Below are 14,497 nucleotides of genomic sequence, written 5' to 3'. Positions count from 1 at the left end.
AATTCTAACACATTTTTGTGAATGTCTGAATACTCATAATAATAATCCCTTAGGCTCAATATCAATCTCAGCAGTCACCACCGATTCAGCAGCAACAGAATCCAACCAAACAGTCCATCCCAGTGCATATCGAGGTGAAGAGCACCCAGCGTCCAACTTCGCCCTACCAACAACAAAGGCCACAGCCTAATAGACAACAATATGAGCAACCACAGCAACCGTCGCCCAATGCAGTGTATGTTACTCAACCAGTTGTCTTGCAACATCCGGGACCAGGTCCTAGAGGACCGACAGGTTCGCAGCAACAGCATCAACCACCAACGGTAACAAAGCCCAGGGTCGACAACCAGGGAGCCTTCATCATACCCATACAGATTGAAGGCAAAAATACGACACAGCCAATCAGAACACCTGGGACACCAGTTGATAGGTTGTTTTCTTGTACATTTTACGCGATAGATTTGATTGAATAATTCGATGTTTTAGGTCACTTCAACGTCAGCAAAGTTGGGGTAATAATCCCACGCAGTCAAATACCTTCCGGGTTATTCAGAAAATAACCAATACCGATGATGAAGAGGATGATAATGTTCCAGTTACTTCTCATTCGCCGAAATATCCTTCAAATTTCCAGCAGGTACCCGCTGAGCAACTCAGAAGAATGAAAATGTCTGAAGGAGACAGAAATTTGGTCGATAGATTTAGACAAGGTAGTAGAAAACTAATCGCTTACAAATACCTGTGCTAATGTTGATGTTTTATTTACATCTGTACAAGGATTGTTACAAAATATTAATTGTATTGTTTGTTATATACTAACTATTGCATTTTAGATTGTAGAAACTCGTATGAATTAACATATTATATATGAATTATTGTTTTAGTGTGAGCTTAGTAACATAAGTGTATATTTTAGAAAATCTGATAAATGATGAGGAGAATCCACGATATAGGGGAGGATACATTCCATCCAAAGTTTTTCGAATGTTGGATGAAAGTGGTAAAAAAAATTCATTTTAATATTGGTGTAGGGTTATCATCTACGATTAAACATAGATATAAATTTCTGAGTACTCCAAAAATTTTCTGAGAAATACACATGTAATGCTTATGTATTTTATTAGTTTGCTTATCATTATTCACACATTCAACTTTTCTCAATGTTCAGGGGAGGACGATGTTTATTTGCACAATGAGGTTGACCCCAGATATCGAGGTCCAGAAATACCTTCTAAAGCATTTAAACTACTTCAAACAATGACAGAGGGCTCAGATATACCTGTTCATTCAGGTTACAGGGGTACGAAATTTTATGAAAGTATGAAATTTTTGTGATTTTTTATCATTGGCATGATTTTTTATATTTCTTGTCCTGGACCACATTTGACATCAATTAACTATTCGAAGCTATCCAAATGGAATACTTCCATTATATGATAATTCTATGTGTTTTCATAATTTCTTTAAAGTTGGAAGGATATTAAATTTGGAAAGCCAAATATTAAAAATATAAACATATTTGCAGAGTTCATTTGGGGTTATATTAACTTGTTAACACAACATAAATAAAATTTTAACTTCAATTCATGTATTAAAATAATATTTGTTTATTTAGTGTCTCCAGGACCACAGCAACCTGTGAACAGAGGGCCCCAAGTTAGAACCATCCCTGTTCAAATAGAAGGTAAGTTAAATTTCTAATTTAAAACAAAAAATTTCATACAAAATCAATGCTTTTAGGTAATGGCCAACAACAATATGTGCATCCTAGCCAACAAACTGTTCCAGAACCGAAGAAGTATACCGGAAGCTCAATTCCCAGCAGATCATTTAAAATATTGCAGGCTATGACATCTCCAGATGGTTGTGGTAAGTTTTGACACTGTCTATAACTTTTAAGGAATATCACAGCATTTTTAATAAACAAAAACATGTTTTTATATGTTTTGATATACCTTATAAAACATATCATACATTACAAATGATTATGGTTCATACAGTGCATATAAATTGACTAACTATGTCAGGCATACCATAAATCGTTCACGCATTGTAAATCCTACCTTATTGTAATTATAAATATTGAATTTAAAATAATAAACCAGCCTACCGTTGTAGTTTTTCAAAAATTCTCAGTTCCAAAATTTTGTTATAGCCAATGTCAACCAAGATTACGAAACTATAGAACAATCCGACGTTCCCTTAAATGAACAATGGGGTGTAGATCCTAATTACCCCCCTTATTCTCCTTATTGGCACGAATATTATTATCCCCCTTATCCTCAAGAACTTTCTAAGAGCGAATCCTCAGAAAAAAAATCTAATTCTAGCCAAAGAACCACACCAGTACCGTTTTGGGGTTATTACCCACCACCATATTGTTATGGCAGACCACTAAAAACACCATCTACCGATGTAGAATCCGACAGTGAAACAATTAAAAGTTCCAGAAGGACACCAATACCTTTTTGGAATTATTATGCACCACCTCCACCACCGCCACCTTATCAAAGGCCACTTAGAACACCACTCACTGAAGATGAATCAGATGCAGAAAAAACTCCTTGGGGTTATCCATGTTATCCCACTAGTTCGGAAGAAAGTTTCGAAAGTAAACAATCAAATTATCCGCCACCTTATCCTCCGTATTTTGACCCATACTATTATCCACCTTATTGCTATGGTTATCCACCTGTCTACTCGCCATATCCTATGTATCATGTACCAGAAGGGGATGATTATGCTGGGTATTCCTCTACTGATGAAATGGCATATTATAACAATCGATTCACGCAACAGCAACAATTAAAGCAAAAATTAAATCAGAAACTAAGAACAGAAGAATGCAGCACCCCTAAAATTGTTATAACTCCTACAAACACGGAAGAATCGAAAGAAGAAATCAATTTTAAACATCAAGAAGCAACATTCGAAGCAGAAAATTCACAAATAGAAACACCTGTTAACTATTCCGATGAAGAAACTCTCGATTCAGACACAGAAGCCGAAGAGGAAGAGAATCTTCATCAGAAATCAAAAATGAATGGTCTAAAATCGATTCCTTCAGTGTCAAATGTTCACATGTACAACTTCGATGAAAGCATTCAACAATATTCTGATGAAGAGCCAAATGTGGAAGAAGTGTCTGAAGCTACAACTGATACTATCGATGACGACGATGCTTCTATATATATAATTGAAGATGATGCTCTCCCTCATCAACTCAGTGTGATTTTTGAAGAAACAGAACGTACCGATTCGAGAGTTTTAAGAGAGTCAAGCGTTGTTAGTGATTCAACCACTATTGCAGATGATGTTGACGAGGAGTACAACACAATCAGCATGCGTTTGCCTCTTCAGTTGGAAACTTCGAATAGTAGCGAAATGACAACAATGACGGTAGGAGAAGCTGAAGTCAAGAAGTTGTCATATAAAATAGAACAAGAGGAAACTGAAATTTACACTTCATTTACTCTAAAATCTCCTTCGTTGACTCCAAGAAAGAGATCACTATGTAGGTTCGATAGTGAAGAACCATCTTTGGAAGAAAATGTTTATATTAATAATGACATTGAGCCTGAAAAAACTGTAGAACATACAAAAGAAAAAGTTGAAGAAAAAGAGACGGAGAAAAAAGACGAGTCAGAACAAGATTGGTGGAGTATTATTTCTAACGACGATGATACTCCTTCTCGTAAACCAAAAGTATATAATAGTGAAGAAACTGATAATATTGATAATCATGATATAAAATCCGCACAAAACAGTAATAAGGAAGATGAGATAACTATTGAAAAACAAAAAGAAATTGAAAAGAAGAAGGTCGATGACGGCAAAATTGTAATGAGAGACTTCGCAGCGAAATTAAAAGAAATAAAAGATATTCATACGAAATCAGGTACTATTAGACGTCAGAGCTTGGCAGAAGAACAAGCTTTGGAATCTAAATTCGAAGAACAAAAACAACATGATTTCTGGGCACAAATCAATGACGATGATGATTCTGAAACTGAAGAAGCAACTCAAACTCTTACTGAACCTGAAAATATTACTAAAACTGAAGAAGACAAGGAATTAATTGAAGACCAAGAAAAACAAGAAGAAGAAAAAGAAGAAGAAGAAGAAGAAGAAATTGACTTTTGGAGTACTATTGGAAATACGGATGAATTGACTAGTCGTAGACCAGTCTATAGATATAGGAGAGATACAGATTCCACTCGTTCTAGAAATAGTAGCGTTGGCGAGAGTCAAGTATCAAAGGATGTTGAATCTAAAGAAACTGAAAATAGTATTGTACAAGAAACTCTGGAAGCAGATGTAATTGAAATTGAACAGGAAGTAACTGAAATTGTAGAAATATTGAATGAGAACAAAATTGATGCATGTGTTGCCCTTGAACAACAAGTCGTACATGAACTAAAAGAAGTTGAAAAAGTAAATATTGTCTACGAAGATGAATCTAATGATTATTATGATGACGAAAAACATGTAAATAAAGATGTTATTAATTATGACGAAAGCAAAGACGTTGATTATTATACAGAAGTTGCTGATGGAAATTTGGCAACAGACGAAAATGCCCAAGAAGAGGCTGTTCAAAATAAATATTTAGAAGAAGAAGAAGAAGAAGATTCAAATAATTATGATGAAGTTCCAGTAGAAGTACCCTCAATTAAGGATAGAATTAGAGCTCTTCATGAAAGCGTAAAACAGAAAGAAAAATCTACATGTAGCTCTCAAGAACAGGGCATTTCAAGAAAACATACCCCTTCTCTCACAAACGATAAACAACAACAACAACAACAAGAATACTTACAAGAAAATGAAGACGATGAGTCATCAGATTCAGAATCAGAGGAATCTGATTCCGATTCAGAGAAAGGTATCAGTAATATTAATATTAACGGACAGCAAGAACCTTTGTCTATTAAAGAACGCATTAAGGCGCTTCAAGAGAGTGTTAAACAGAAACAACAAGGCATTCAGGAGCAGCAAGAGCTCAAAGTACAAGTCAAGCAGAAGATTAGTGCTTTGGAAATAGCAAATAGTCAAAACTCTTCAATTGATATAAACAATAGTGTGAGCAAAACTACATCGACGAAAAGTAGTATGAAGTCCTTTGAAGAGTTTAGTGAAGAAGAAATTGATTCAGGAATAACATCTGATATGAGCAGACATATTTCTGATAACGAAGAATTCACAGAGTTGAAGAAAATGAGTAGATATCAAAGAGCAGCGACTCATTCGAGATTATTCAGACTTCTGCAAGATGAATGTGATGAAGATGATGAAGAAAAAGAACCTACAGGTAGCCAAAAAAGTGATGATAAATTTGCAAAATTATCTGTCAGAAGAAGAATGGAGGAGAAGAAAAATGAAGAGAAATTGATTAGCAGAGATCAGCTTTCTTTACCTTTGAAGAATATGAGTGAACCAGATAGTATGTCATCAAGTGGATTGACATCGCCAAATTCTCCGGTGAACGAAAAATTGGTAAACGAAGTGGTACAAAGTTTGTTGCGCAAGAAGAAAGGCCAAATATTTAGAAATATGCCAAAAGAAAAACTATATGCGGCTGCGTTAAGAATTTTACAAGAAGATATGGATGGTTTGGAAACACCTTCCGAGGAATGCGTCAGTTTTTTATCACCATTAAGAACTGACACCGAGAATTCCACACCTGCTCAAACGCCTCAAGAATTTTATGGTAATTACAACGAATACTGTCAATACTACGATACTTGGAGCGAAGCAGATAGACTTTATTACGAAAATTACGACATTTGTCCATCCAAAGCATTTAAGTTAATTAAGGATCACCTTAATACGAATAAAACAGGTACAATATCTGGTTTTTTGGCTAAATGTCCAAAAATATTAAGTTCTAAAAATGTTCATAAAGACTTGTACAAGCTCTTAGAGGGATCTGAGGATGCCGACAGTGCCCCGACCACCCCCGAGAAAACTAAAGAAGTGAAGGAAGTAGCTTCTTGAAAACGAAACGAAGAGAAATCGAATATTCGATGTGATTTGTTTGTACGGACCCGGTTTTGTATGAGGTACAAATATTGAAAAACGATTGCATTTTCTATTAGATGAAATTTTTGTTTTTTTTATTGGTAGGCTTTAAACGGACATTGACAATTGGAGAAACCACAACATTTGTACATTATGCTCTAATTCATTTAAAACATTAACATTCATTAGTTCATTAGTCAAGTGGTTTCTCTTTAGTCGATGGTTAAACAGTATTCAGCTCTATGGAGTAAACTCCACCTTTTTAGAAATGAATTAGGCAAAATGAATTTTTGACGGTTTTATTTGCATTTGAATAAAGTCACTATAAATATGATTAACGTATTAATACAACCTATATTAACATATTAATGTTGTTGCTTTTATTTTGAGTGTTTCATTTATAAAATAAATAGTGAGCATGAAAAACAAATATTCAGAGTTTCTGTTTCAGAGATTAAATTGAATTTTTAACACGTTTCTTATAGATATTTTTTACGTGATCACCAATTTTAAAGTTATTAAAAATATATTTGATGTGATAGAGAAAAAAATAATTTAAAAAGAATATGCCTATTATAGTAAAAAGGGCAGTTATTCAAAATATAATTTTATATGCAAACAATAAATTATTATAAATAGTATAAAACTTGATAATGATAAAAATAACATTTTATTAGGAGAATATATAACTAGTAGGAGCCAAATATTTTTTTTTTAAATATATTTCTTTAATTTCAAATTTTAAATAATATAATAAGATAAATTAATTACGATTTGGCATGCATGTTTGCTTTAAAATTATTGCAAAGCAGTCTAAAACAAACAAACAGTTTTAAGATGTTTTCAATATAAAAATGACGAACAGTTTGCCTTTTTTAAATAGTGACTTAAATTTCTAATATGAAAGGTGTAGTTTGCTACTGAGACAAATTAACTAAATTTATTAATCATTCTAACTATTCATTGAAAATTGTATATGTTTTGCATGGTGTGACATAGATTATTTTGTTATTGTATTAACATTATACTGATCATGTATAACACATTTTCATTCACTTTATTCAAATGCAAATAAAAACGACTGATATAAATACTTGACAAAGTGACACGGACATGTTATTTTATTGTCTGCTTGTATATACAAAATTTGATGACCAAATATATTTCCAATTGAAAGTAAAAAGGTTGAACGAAAAAAATACATATTTACAGCAAAAATAAGTAAAAAATATAAATAAAATGTGGGTGTAAATTTCGTACTTTACCAAAAACCTTTTTGCTATTCAGAAACACAAATCCACCAATTATACTGGCATACTAATATTTTTCTGTTTTAGGTCCTGATCAATCAGATTTGTAAAATCTGACCCATTGAAGCCGAATAAACTATAAAAACAGAGTAAAAAAAATTGAAAACTCTCAAAATAACATAAAATGTAATAACTAGTTTTTATTTTCTGTGGATGGCTAAAAATTTTCGTGTGAGGTGTGAAACGCATTTTTTTTTGACTTACGCCACATTCACAAAATAAATGGAAACTATATTTTTTTTGTAAATAATTTAATACGTTAAGGAATTTTATATAGGTACCCTTCGGATTTAATAATCACGCATGGAATGTTAATATTGTTTTAAAAAAGTTATTAATAAAATGTAATAATAGTTATTGTATGTTAAACAATTTATGTGTATTTTTAAATTTTACTGTATATACATATTATATGTAAATGAATATGTTAATAAAATGTTATATGAATGTATTTTTAAATAAATGTTTAAATAATTCAATTTTGGAGCCTATTTATTTATAAAAACAAAATTAGAGCCTGCGAATGTATAAAGAAGGAAAAAGAAAAATATTTTAAGCAATAAAACATCGAAGAAAAATTGACCTGCGTTATGTTTATGAGAAATTTTGGATTTTTTATGTTTGTATATGTTTTTTATTTATGTATAATTACACTCATTTTTATGATCTATAATATTTTTATGTAACAACTATTATATGGTATAGGTCGTAAAAAGTAAGTGATGATAGTAATTATTATTATCAGTTAACATAGTTCTCTTCCAATTTTTAAAAATATATAAAAATAAAACTTGAAGTTACTTTTACCTCTTTAAAGAAACAATTAATCTGAGATAAAATGAAATGAACCAATAGATTTATTACCCAGCATTGTCTACATTATTCGTTCTTTTTTTTGCTCAGTTGAATATGCATTGTATGTTACAGTCCCTTTTCAGAATATGGGTCCGCAGTCGCCTCAGATATCACCTCCGCAATTAATTTATTACATTATTTCATAAAATTATTACATATTAATTATATTGATTATTGCGATTTGAATAAGTTTTCTTTTCTATAACAGTCTATTTTCAATCCAAAGTAATGATGAATGTTCAAAATTCTCATTTTTCCACATTATTGGCTGGAACAGTATTCAATAAAAAAATCACTTTGACAATGGAAATCATATATAATTGTAATGGTCAATGAGGATAACTGTTTAAAAGTTTTAGGAAAACCTTAGAATACAGTGTCACAATAGGTACTGTTATTACCTGTATATTTATTAGCATATTGGCAAAAAAAAGTTGAAGTTGAATTTCAGAAAAGAATAATCAGAATTGGGATATGACAATAATACTCTATTTTCTTTTAACTTATTCACAAAATAAACGATTTATATACGTAAGATTTGATAATTACTCATGGAATGTAAACAATATTTCAAAAAGTTTTTATTAAATTATAAACATATGAATTATTCAACTAATCGAAATTTCTCTTAAAACACTAACTCGTTGGCTATTGATGGGTTATTATTGGTAGTGTTAAGAAACCATCCATTTTTACCGTTGTTGTTGTTAGGGTTGAAGAAATGTGTATTACATAAATTAGTCCTACATGATCGACAGTAAATCTGTTGACCATTAGGGTTATTCCAGGCGTCGCAATAATTTGTAGTATTACTTCCTGGTGGAGGAACCCAACAATGTCGATGAACGTATTTAATAACATCTCCTGAAATCAATTACTCAAATGAAAATTTCTAAAAAAGTGTTATTTCTTATACGTGTGTATTGTGTTATACAAAAATCAAAAATTAATTATAATAAAATAATTTTCAAAAAGATAAAACTACAGTGTAACAAATACTTTTTTTTTTCATATTACATATTTGTTTTTTTTTGTGATATTTGAAAATTGAAACGGTATTTCAAAAATGAGACTGTAATTCAAAAAATACCAATAATTTCTTTTACTTCCTTAAGATGTGCAGAGTAACAGTGATCAAAAAATCGGAGGTACGTGCCCGAACCTCTTTATATAATTATTGTTCATTATTGTCACAAACTAAATGAAATTTCTACTTTTTAATAGTAATGTAGTAATATTCTAAATTCGTCTTAGTATATAGTAGTCAGATAATTTTTCATGCATGTCAATCTTAATTTTTGTATTACACACTTTAAACCTATTAAGAAATATATACCTTGATAATATTCTATGGACTCGTAGCATTGTGCATTTTTGCCTCTGCAATAAATCCACATGCCTGCATCAATAATAACTGCACAACGTGTTTTAAATCCTCCTTGGCAAGAATAACAATTGAAACCTTTACCTAACAAAGATAATAAGCAAGTTGCTTAAGAATTTTCTATATAATATAATATTTTAGATACTTACAATTAGCATCAAATGCTGCAAAACTTAATATTATTATTCCGTATATTAGCATTTTATTTCAAAATTTTAATATGTCAAATCAGAATCTATATGAAAAATGATGTGAATTGCATACAAACAATATTTATTTTTTATGTTGTTGCCCCTCATTAACATCAAATTTGATAATTTTCACATTTTACAAAATGTAATATAAACGTTTTTATAATTATTTTGGACCAACACGAGGTAAATTAACTAGAGATATACAATAAACAATATATTTATGATTTGCAAGACGATTTTTAAACTATTATTTAGATGCCTGATTTTAATCGGAATCTTCTATTGGTTTCAACATCACTTAAATGTGAATCGGACGACTCAAGAAAATAAAAAGAACTAAAATGTTTAAATCATTTACCAATAATAAGCGATTGTTTTGAATTTTTCTATTGTGTGATATATATATATATATATATATATATGTGTGTGTGTGTGTGTGTGTGTTTTATATTAAATAAGAAAATTTTCAAAAGAATTCTTAAGGTAATGAAAATTCAATATCCCTTATTTTTTGTCGGCAGTTTATATTATCGATTTGTATTTGGTTTACAGGTAAATAAATACAAGTTGAAGGACGATTTTATCATAATGATAATATAATATAATAGTATGCATTGTTTAAATAATGCATTTCATATACATAATTTATAATAAAATAATACCTGATGACCCTTTCGTTGATTGTTTAGAGATTTTTTGATTTAAATAGTTGAAGTGTAAACACGCATGAAAGGAACATCACAATATCCTATGAGTAAACACAAAAATCATCTGAAAAGAAAGTAACTGTAGAAAATAAAATTGGTTAAACACGTAAATCAGCTATAATGTCAATGTTTTTGGCTATCCGAGTGTGGAGATTCCTCAAGTATAACCTCCGGTCCATTGGATTGCTTTAGTTTATAATCAGATATTCAACACCTTTCAACCATTGTCATCTGACGATGATTGAGTTCACTAATTGAGACGACGTGAAAATAATTAATTTAAAAACGATCCAAAATAACACATTTATATCAACTTCATTTAACAACATTAAATTAAGCATTTAGAACTATATAAAATATCGAATACCTTACACCATATTTACTTTATTAATGCGTTGTTGTTTCCGATACATTTCATTTGACAATTATATTTTTGAAAATGTTTATAATTATAATTATACATACATATATTACAATTATATTCTATTAATGGGCTTTTGAATGACAGTTAGAAGAATTTATAAACCATGAATTCTTTCCATTGTCATAATTGGGATTGAATTTGTTTCCATTACACTTATCACCTTTACATGACCTGCAATAAATCTGTTCACCATTTGGATTATTCCATGATTTACAGTAATCCGTTTGGTTGCTTCCTGCTGGAGGAACCCAACAACGCCTTTCGACATATTTAATAGCACTGCCTAAAAATTATAAATAATGATAACAATAATAATACATGAGTAAACTGCCACAATAGTTGACACGCATGTTATAGTCAAACTTTTTGGATTTACTTAAGAAAAATGTATAAGTAGTATATAAAAGTAGCAGGACGTTCTATCATTATTCTTACCTTGGAAAAATTCTATAGATTCGAAACATTGAGCATTTTTTCCAGTACAATATTCCCATACTCCGGCAGGAAGAATTAAGGCACATGGGGTTGTAAATCCTCCTTGGCATGAATAACAATTAAATCCATTTTCTAAAATATATTTAATTACTCAACTGAAATAGACATATTAATTTATTGTATAATAATTAAAATAATGATAATAATAAAATTGTTAAAAAACAGTATTTCTCTATTGATATGATTTACAAATAATTTTTATAGAGATAATATGTCAAAACGAAGACAAAAAGAAGTATTTAAAAGTTTAAATCTTTACCTGCATATAAGCTCACGAAAAACAGTAATAAAAAGAACAAACTCTTGAATAGTTTCATTCCGTACAAAATAATAAGTATACGTTAAGCAATTAACTAACAAACTAAAAATACAGCAGTAATTACGATATTTAGTGAATTTCTTTATCACTATCATTAAAATTCAGTATTCATAAAACGACCGTTTTTTTAGAAAACGTGCTACTTATTGATAAATTTAGTCCTCTAAAATTTTAATATTGAATATTGGATATTCTAAATATTTTCTAATTAAAAAAAGGTCAAAAAACTGTTAAAAATCACATATAATAAAGACAATTTTATTATAATTTTTTGTTTAAATGTGTCCCACATTGGTTGTCCTTGGCTAAAACAATATTTCCAGACAATAAAGAGGAAAAGGGACTTAAATGTCCAGAGCTTTGAAAGGCTGATACTCCAAACCGCATTTTAAGTATTGTCCACTAATCGTTCTAAAATATCTACTGATAATAAACGTTTACTTTTACCAAATTTCGAAATAAAAAATGCCTATTTTTATTGTTTTTTACAAATACAGCATGACAGCATTTTTTTGACCAGATATGCACATCTAAATAATAAGTCCAATCTTAAAAAAATTCTAATAAAAGTCCAACAGAAAACGAGAAAATGTTAAAGTAAATACTGCATAAAATTTAGAAATTCATATGTGGTAAAAAAATTTCGGATAAGTTATGAAACACCCTGTATACGCCATAATTGAAAATTTTGCGAAAATCGATGAAAATTTCCAAAATAAAATAATCTGTAGTTCAGATACATTTTCGATAAATCTCGAGATATTTAAAATTGTCATATATGAAATATATGGAAAATATAATTTTTTCTGAGTAACCTAAAACTAGTGTTTAAACTAGTATTAAACCTAGTGCTAAAACTGCCAAATGTGTTAAATGGCAAACTTATTATTAACATATTTTATAATCTTTGATAATTTCAGTTAATGTGTGAATATGTTAATGTGTTTAGAAACGAACAAGTTAAGTTATGATAGACGAGAATATTAATATTTTAAAATTTTCGAGAACTTATCTAAAGAAAATTAACGTATCACAAATGAAAAAAATAAAATTTTTGAAAATCTTTTTTCAACATTTAAAATAATTAAATATATAAATTCGATTTCTGCCAAGTCAGATTTTTTAATATTTCAGAAAAATATGGTTTGCAGCAAAAAACGTTTTAGAAAAATTGAGACTGGGACGTTTATGTTAGTTTTTTCTATGTGATCTAGAATTCTCGTAATAGTTACACACAAGCACTTTGAAGCAGTATGAAAATATTTATGAAGCAGTTTTTCTAAAATTCACTATTCCAATTTTTTTACAGTTAATGCCGTCCCATTAAGTGAATATATTTATCGACCCATATCAGAATCAATTTACTATTTCACTGTTATATTTGTAAATAAAGAAAGTATAAATATTATTACTTTTATTAAATTTTGGAATTTTCATTAATAAAATGTATAAAACAGACATTCTAAGTTTAAAACTTATATTAATATAATTACTTAAACTTAAAATTACACATAACAACTTTTAAACCATGAGAAATTTTCCAAGAGATATTATAAGAACGTAAAAAATTGCAGCAGTTGCAGTTGCAGCAAATATGCAATAATCTAATCACATTTTACACGTGTACATAATAATAAATCAATAAAATAATTGATTATAATTAAATATATAATATAAATTTATAGTATAAAAATATTAATAATGATAAAATAATATATACTAAATTTAAACACAAGTTTACCAAAACATGAGAAAAAAATTTACAAATTTAAATTTGAAGGGCTATACTTTCTAAGGCAACTTAGATTTCCTTCATTATTATTCTATCTGCTTCCAAATTTTACCACCAATTTTAGAAACACCTTGTATAATAATAATAGTTATTATAATAACAACAGCTACAGTTAATATAAATAAATTTGCCTATATTATAAATTAAATTTAAAAGTAATGTATTTTTAAATATTTATTAATTAATATAAATTATTCAAATGTGAACTTTTTTATTATTTACACATTAATTTTATTTAATTATTAATATTTAAAACCTTAATTGGTTTATGGTAATTTTTGGCGATGTTTATAAATCGCAGACGCGTAATAAAATTTTGTGTTATTTCATACTGAGGGAATCCAATAACGTTGATTAAGGTATTTTAATAATGTCTATTGAAATCAAAAATGTTTTTAGTTAAACTATAATTTAAATGAAAATTATCAATAAATTAGTTATCGAAAAACATCTAAACTGGGTTATTTCTTGTATAATTGAATTTTTAATTTTTATTATTCAAATTCTACGGATTATAATTTAGAAAAAGGGTATAGTCTAGTTTTTTAGTTGGCAGTATAATTTGTTAATGTGATAAATTACAAATCTTAATTGTTTCTTGCAGGACAATTTGTAGAACCTTTGTCAAACACCTGTATTTGTTATTAAGCTGTTTATTTCTTCTTCTATAAATTGTATATTATAAATGTATAACATGATTATTGTTTGTTTTTCAATAGAATTTTTACTCCGTTTACTGTAACCACATCAAGTCTGACTTACAAGATCTTTCTCATTCTGAAATTCTAAAGGAAGGTACTATTAATTTTTTTTGGTAAAGTTTTCATCAAACTGTTGAATCAAGGTTTCTCTTTTCAATATATTTTTTTAATATAAAGGTTTACATTCAAGTCTTATTTACTATATTAAAGGATTTCTTTTCACATCAATTTATTAACTTTGCCATCTCCAGGATGTATTATTTTAATTTTTAGAAAAATCATTGGTGTGTGACAACTC

The 14,497-nt window shown here is 29.1% G+C and overlaps 3 protein-coding genes across 7 annotated transcripts in view; 1 reads left to right on the top strand and 2 right to left on the bottom strand.

Annotated features, from left to right (window-relative positions):
• LOC109608744 (titin) overlaps positions 1 to 7,807 on the top strand; it is a 74,356-nt gene extending 66,549 nt beyond the window's left edge. For 3 of the 4 annotated variants that reach the window (XM_049961557.1, XM_049961556.1, XM_020025273.2), the window contains 7 exons: positions 54 to 430; positions 487 to 710; positions 1,169 to 1,300; positions 1,616 to 1,684; positions 1,741 to 1,869; positions 2,156 to 6,059; positions 7,356 to 7,807. In XM_049961557.1, coding sequence (XP_049817514.1) covers positions 54 to 430; positions 487 to 710; positions 1,169 to 1,300; positions 1,616 to 1,684; positions 1,741 to 1,869; positions 2,156 to 5,994 — 4,770 coding nt within the window. In that variant the 3' untranslated portion in view covers positions 5,995 to 6,059; positions 7,356 to 7,807. The remainder of the gene's footprint in view (positions 1 to 53; positions 431 to 486; positions 711 to 1,168; positions 1,301 to 1,615; positions 1,685 to 1,740; positions 1,870 to 2,155; positions 6,060 to 7,355) is intronic. The other variant, XM_049961558.1, reaches the window with a different exon arrangement.
• Positions 7,808 to 8,685: 878 nt separating this feature from the next.
• LOC126264231 (uncharacterized) lies at positions 8,686 to 9,774 on the bottom strand. The gene is made up of 3 exons (XM_049961074.1): positions 9,717 to 9,774; positions 9,520 to 9,651; positions 8,686 to 9,047 (listed from the first exon to the last, which is right to left on the bottom strand). The coding sequence occupies exons 1-3, from the start codon at positions 9,766 to 9,768 to the stop codon at positions 8,812 to 8,814; spliced, it is 420 nt and encodes a 139-aa protein (XP_049817031.1). The 5' UTR covers positions 9,769 to 9,774; the 3' UTR covers positions 8,686 to 8,811.
• Positions 9,775 to 10,832: 1,058 nt separating this feature from the next.
• On the bottom strand, positions 10,833 to 11,738 carry LOC109608738 (uncharacterized). Of its 2 annotated transcripts, none has more exons than XM_049970567.1 (3): positions 11,647 to 11,738; positions 11,328 to 11,459; positions 10,833 to 11,175 (listed from the first exon to the last, which is right to left on the bottom strand). In XM_049970567.1, exons 1-3 carry the CDS (start codon positions 11,702 to 11,704, stop codon positions 10,955 to 10,957), a joined length of 411 nt encoding a protein of 136 aa, XP_049826524.1. In that variant the 5' UTR covers positions 11,705 to 11,738; the 3' UTR covers positions 10,833 to 10,954. The 2 variants fall into 2 exon arrangements, with proteins under 2 accessions (XP_049826524.1, XP_049826525.1); XM_049970568.1 differs by having other exon boundaries at positions 11,689 to 11,722.
• Between the last annotated feature and the right edge of the window lie 2,759 nt (positions 11,739 to 14,497).

Source organism: Aethina tumida, chromosome 1 (assembly GCF_024364675.1).
Source record: "Aethina tumida isolate Nest 87 chromosome 1, icAetTumi1.1, whole genome shotgun sequence".
In the NCBI taxonomy this organism is placed as follows: Eukaryota; Metazoa; Arthropoda; class Insecta; order Coleoptera; family Nitidulidae; genus Aethina; species Aethina tumida.
The sequence above is the reverse complement of the archived record's forward strand: the minus strand, read 5'-3'. Positions and strand labels throughout refer to the sequence as shown.

Excerpts from the sequence above, each read along its gene's own strand:
- LOC109608738 (XM_049970567.1), bottom strand. The coding sequence starts at position 11,704 with ATGAAACTATTCAAGAGTTTGTTCTTTTTATTACTGTTTTTCGTGAGC. Across the intron at positions 11,460-11,646 it reads TTTCGTGAGCTTATATGCAG|AAAATGGATTTAATTGTTAT; the intron begins GTAAAGATTTAA and ends AATATATTTTAG. Across the intron at positions 11,176-11,327 it reads ATCTATAGAATTTTTCCAAG|GCAGTGCTATTAAATATGTC; the intron begins GTAAGAATAATG and ends TATAATTTTTAG.
- LOC126264231 (XM_049961074.1), bottom strand. The coding sequence starts at position 9,768 with ATGCTAATATACGGAATAATAATATTAAGTTTTGCAGCATTTGATGCT. Across the intron at positions 9,652-9,716 it reads TGCAGCATTTGATGCTAATT|GTAAAGGTTTCAATTGTTAT; the intron begins GTAAGTATCTAA and ends TATCTTTGTTAG. Across the intron at positions 9,048-9,519 it reads GTCCATAGAATATTATCAAG|GAGATGTTATTAAATACGTT; the intron begins GTATATATTTCT and ends AATTGATTTCAG.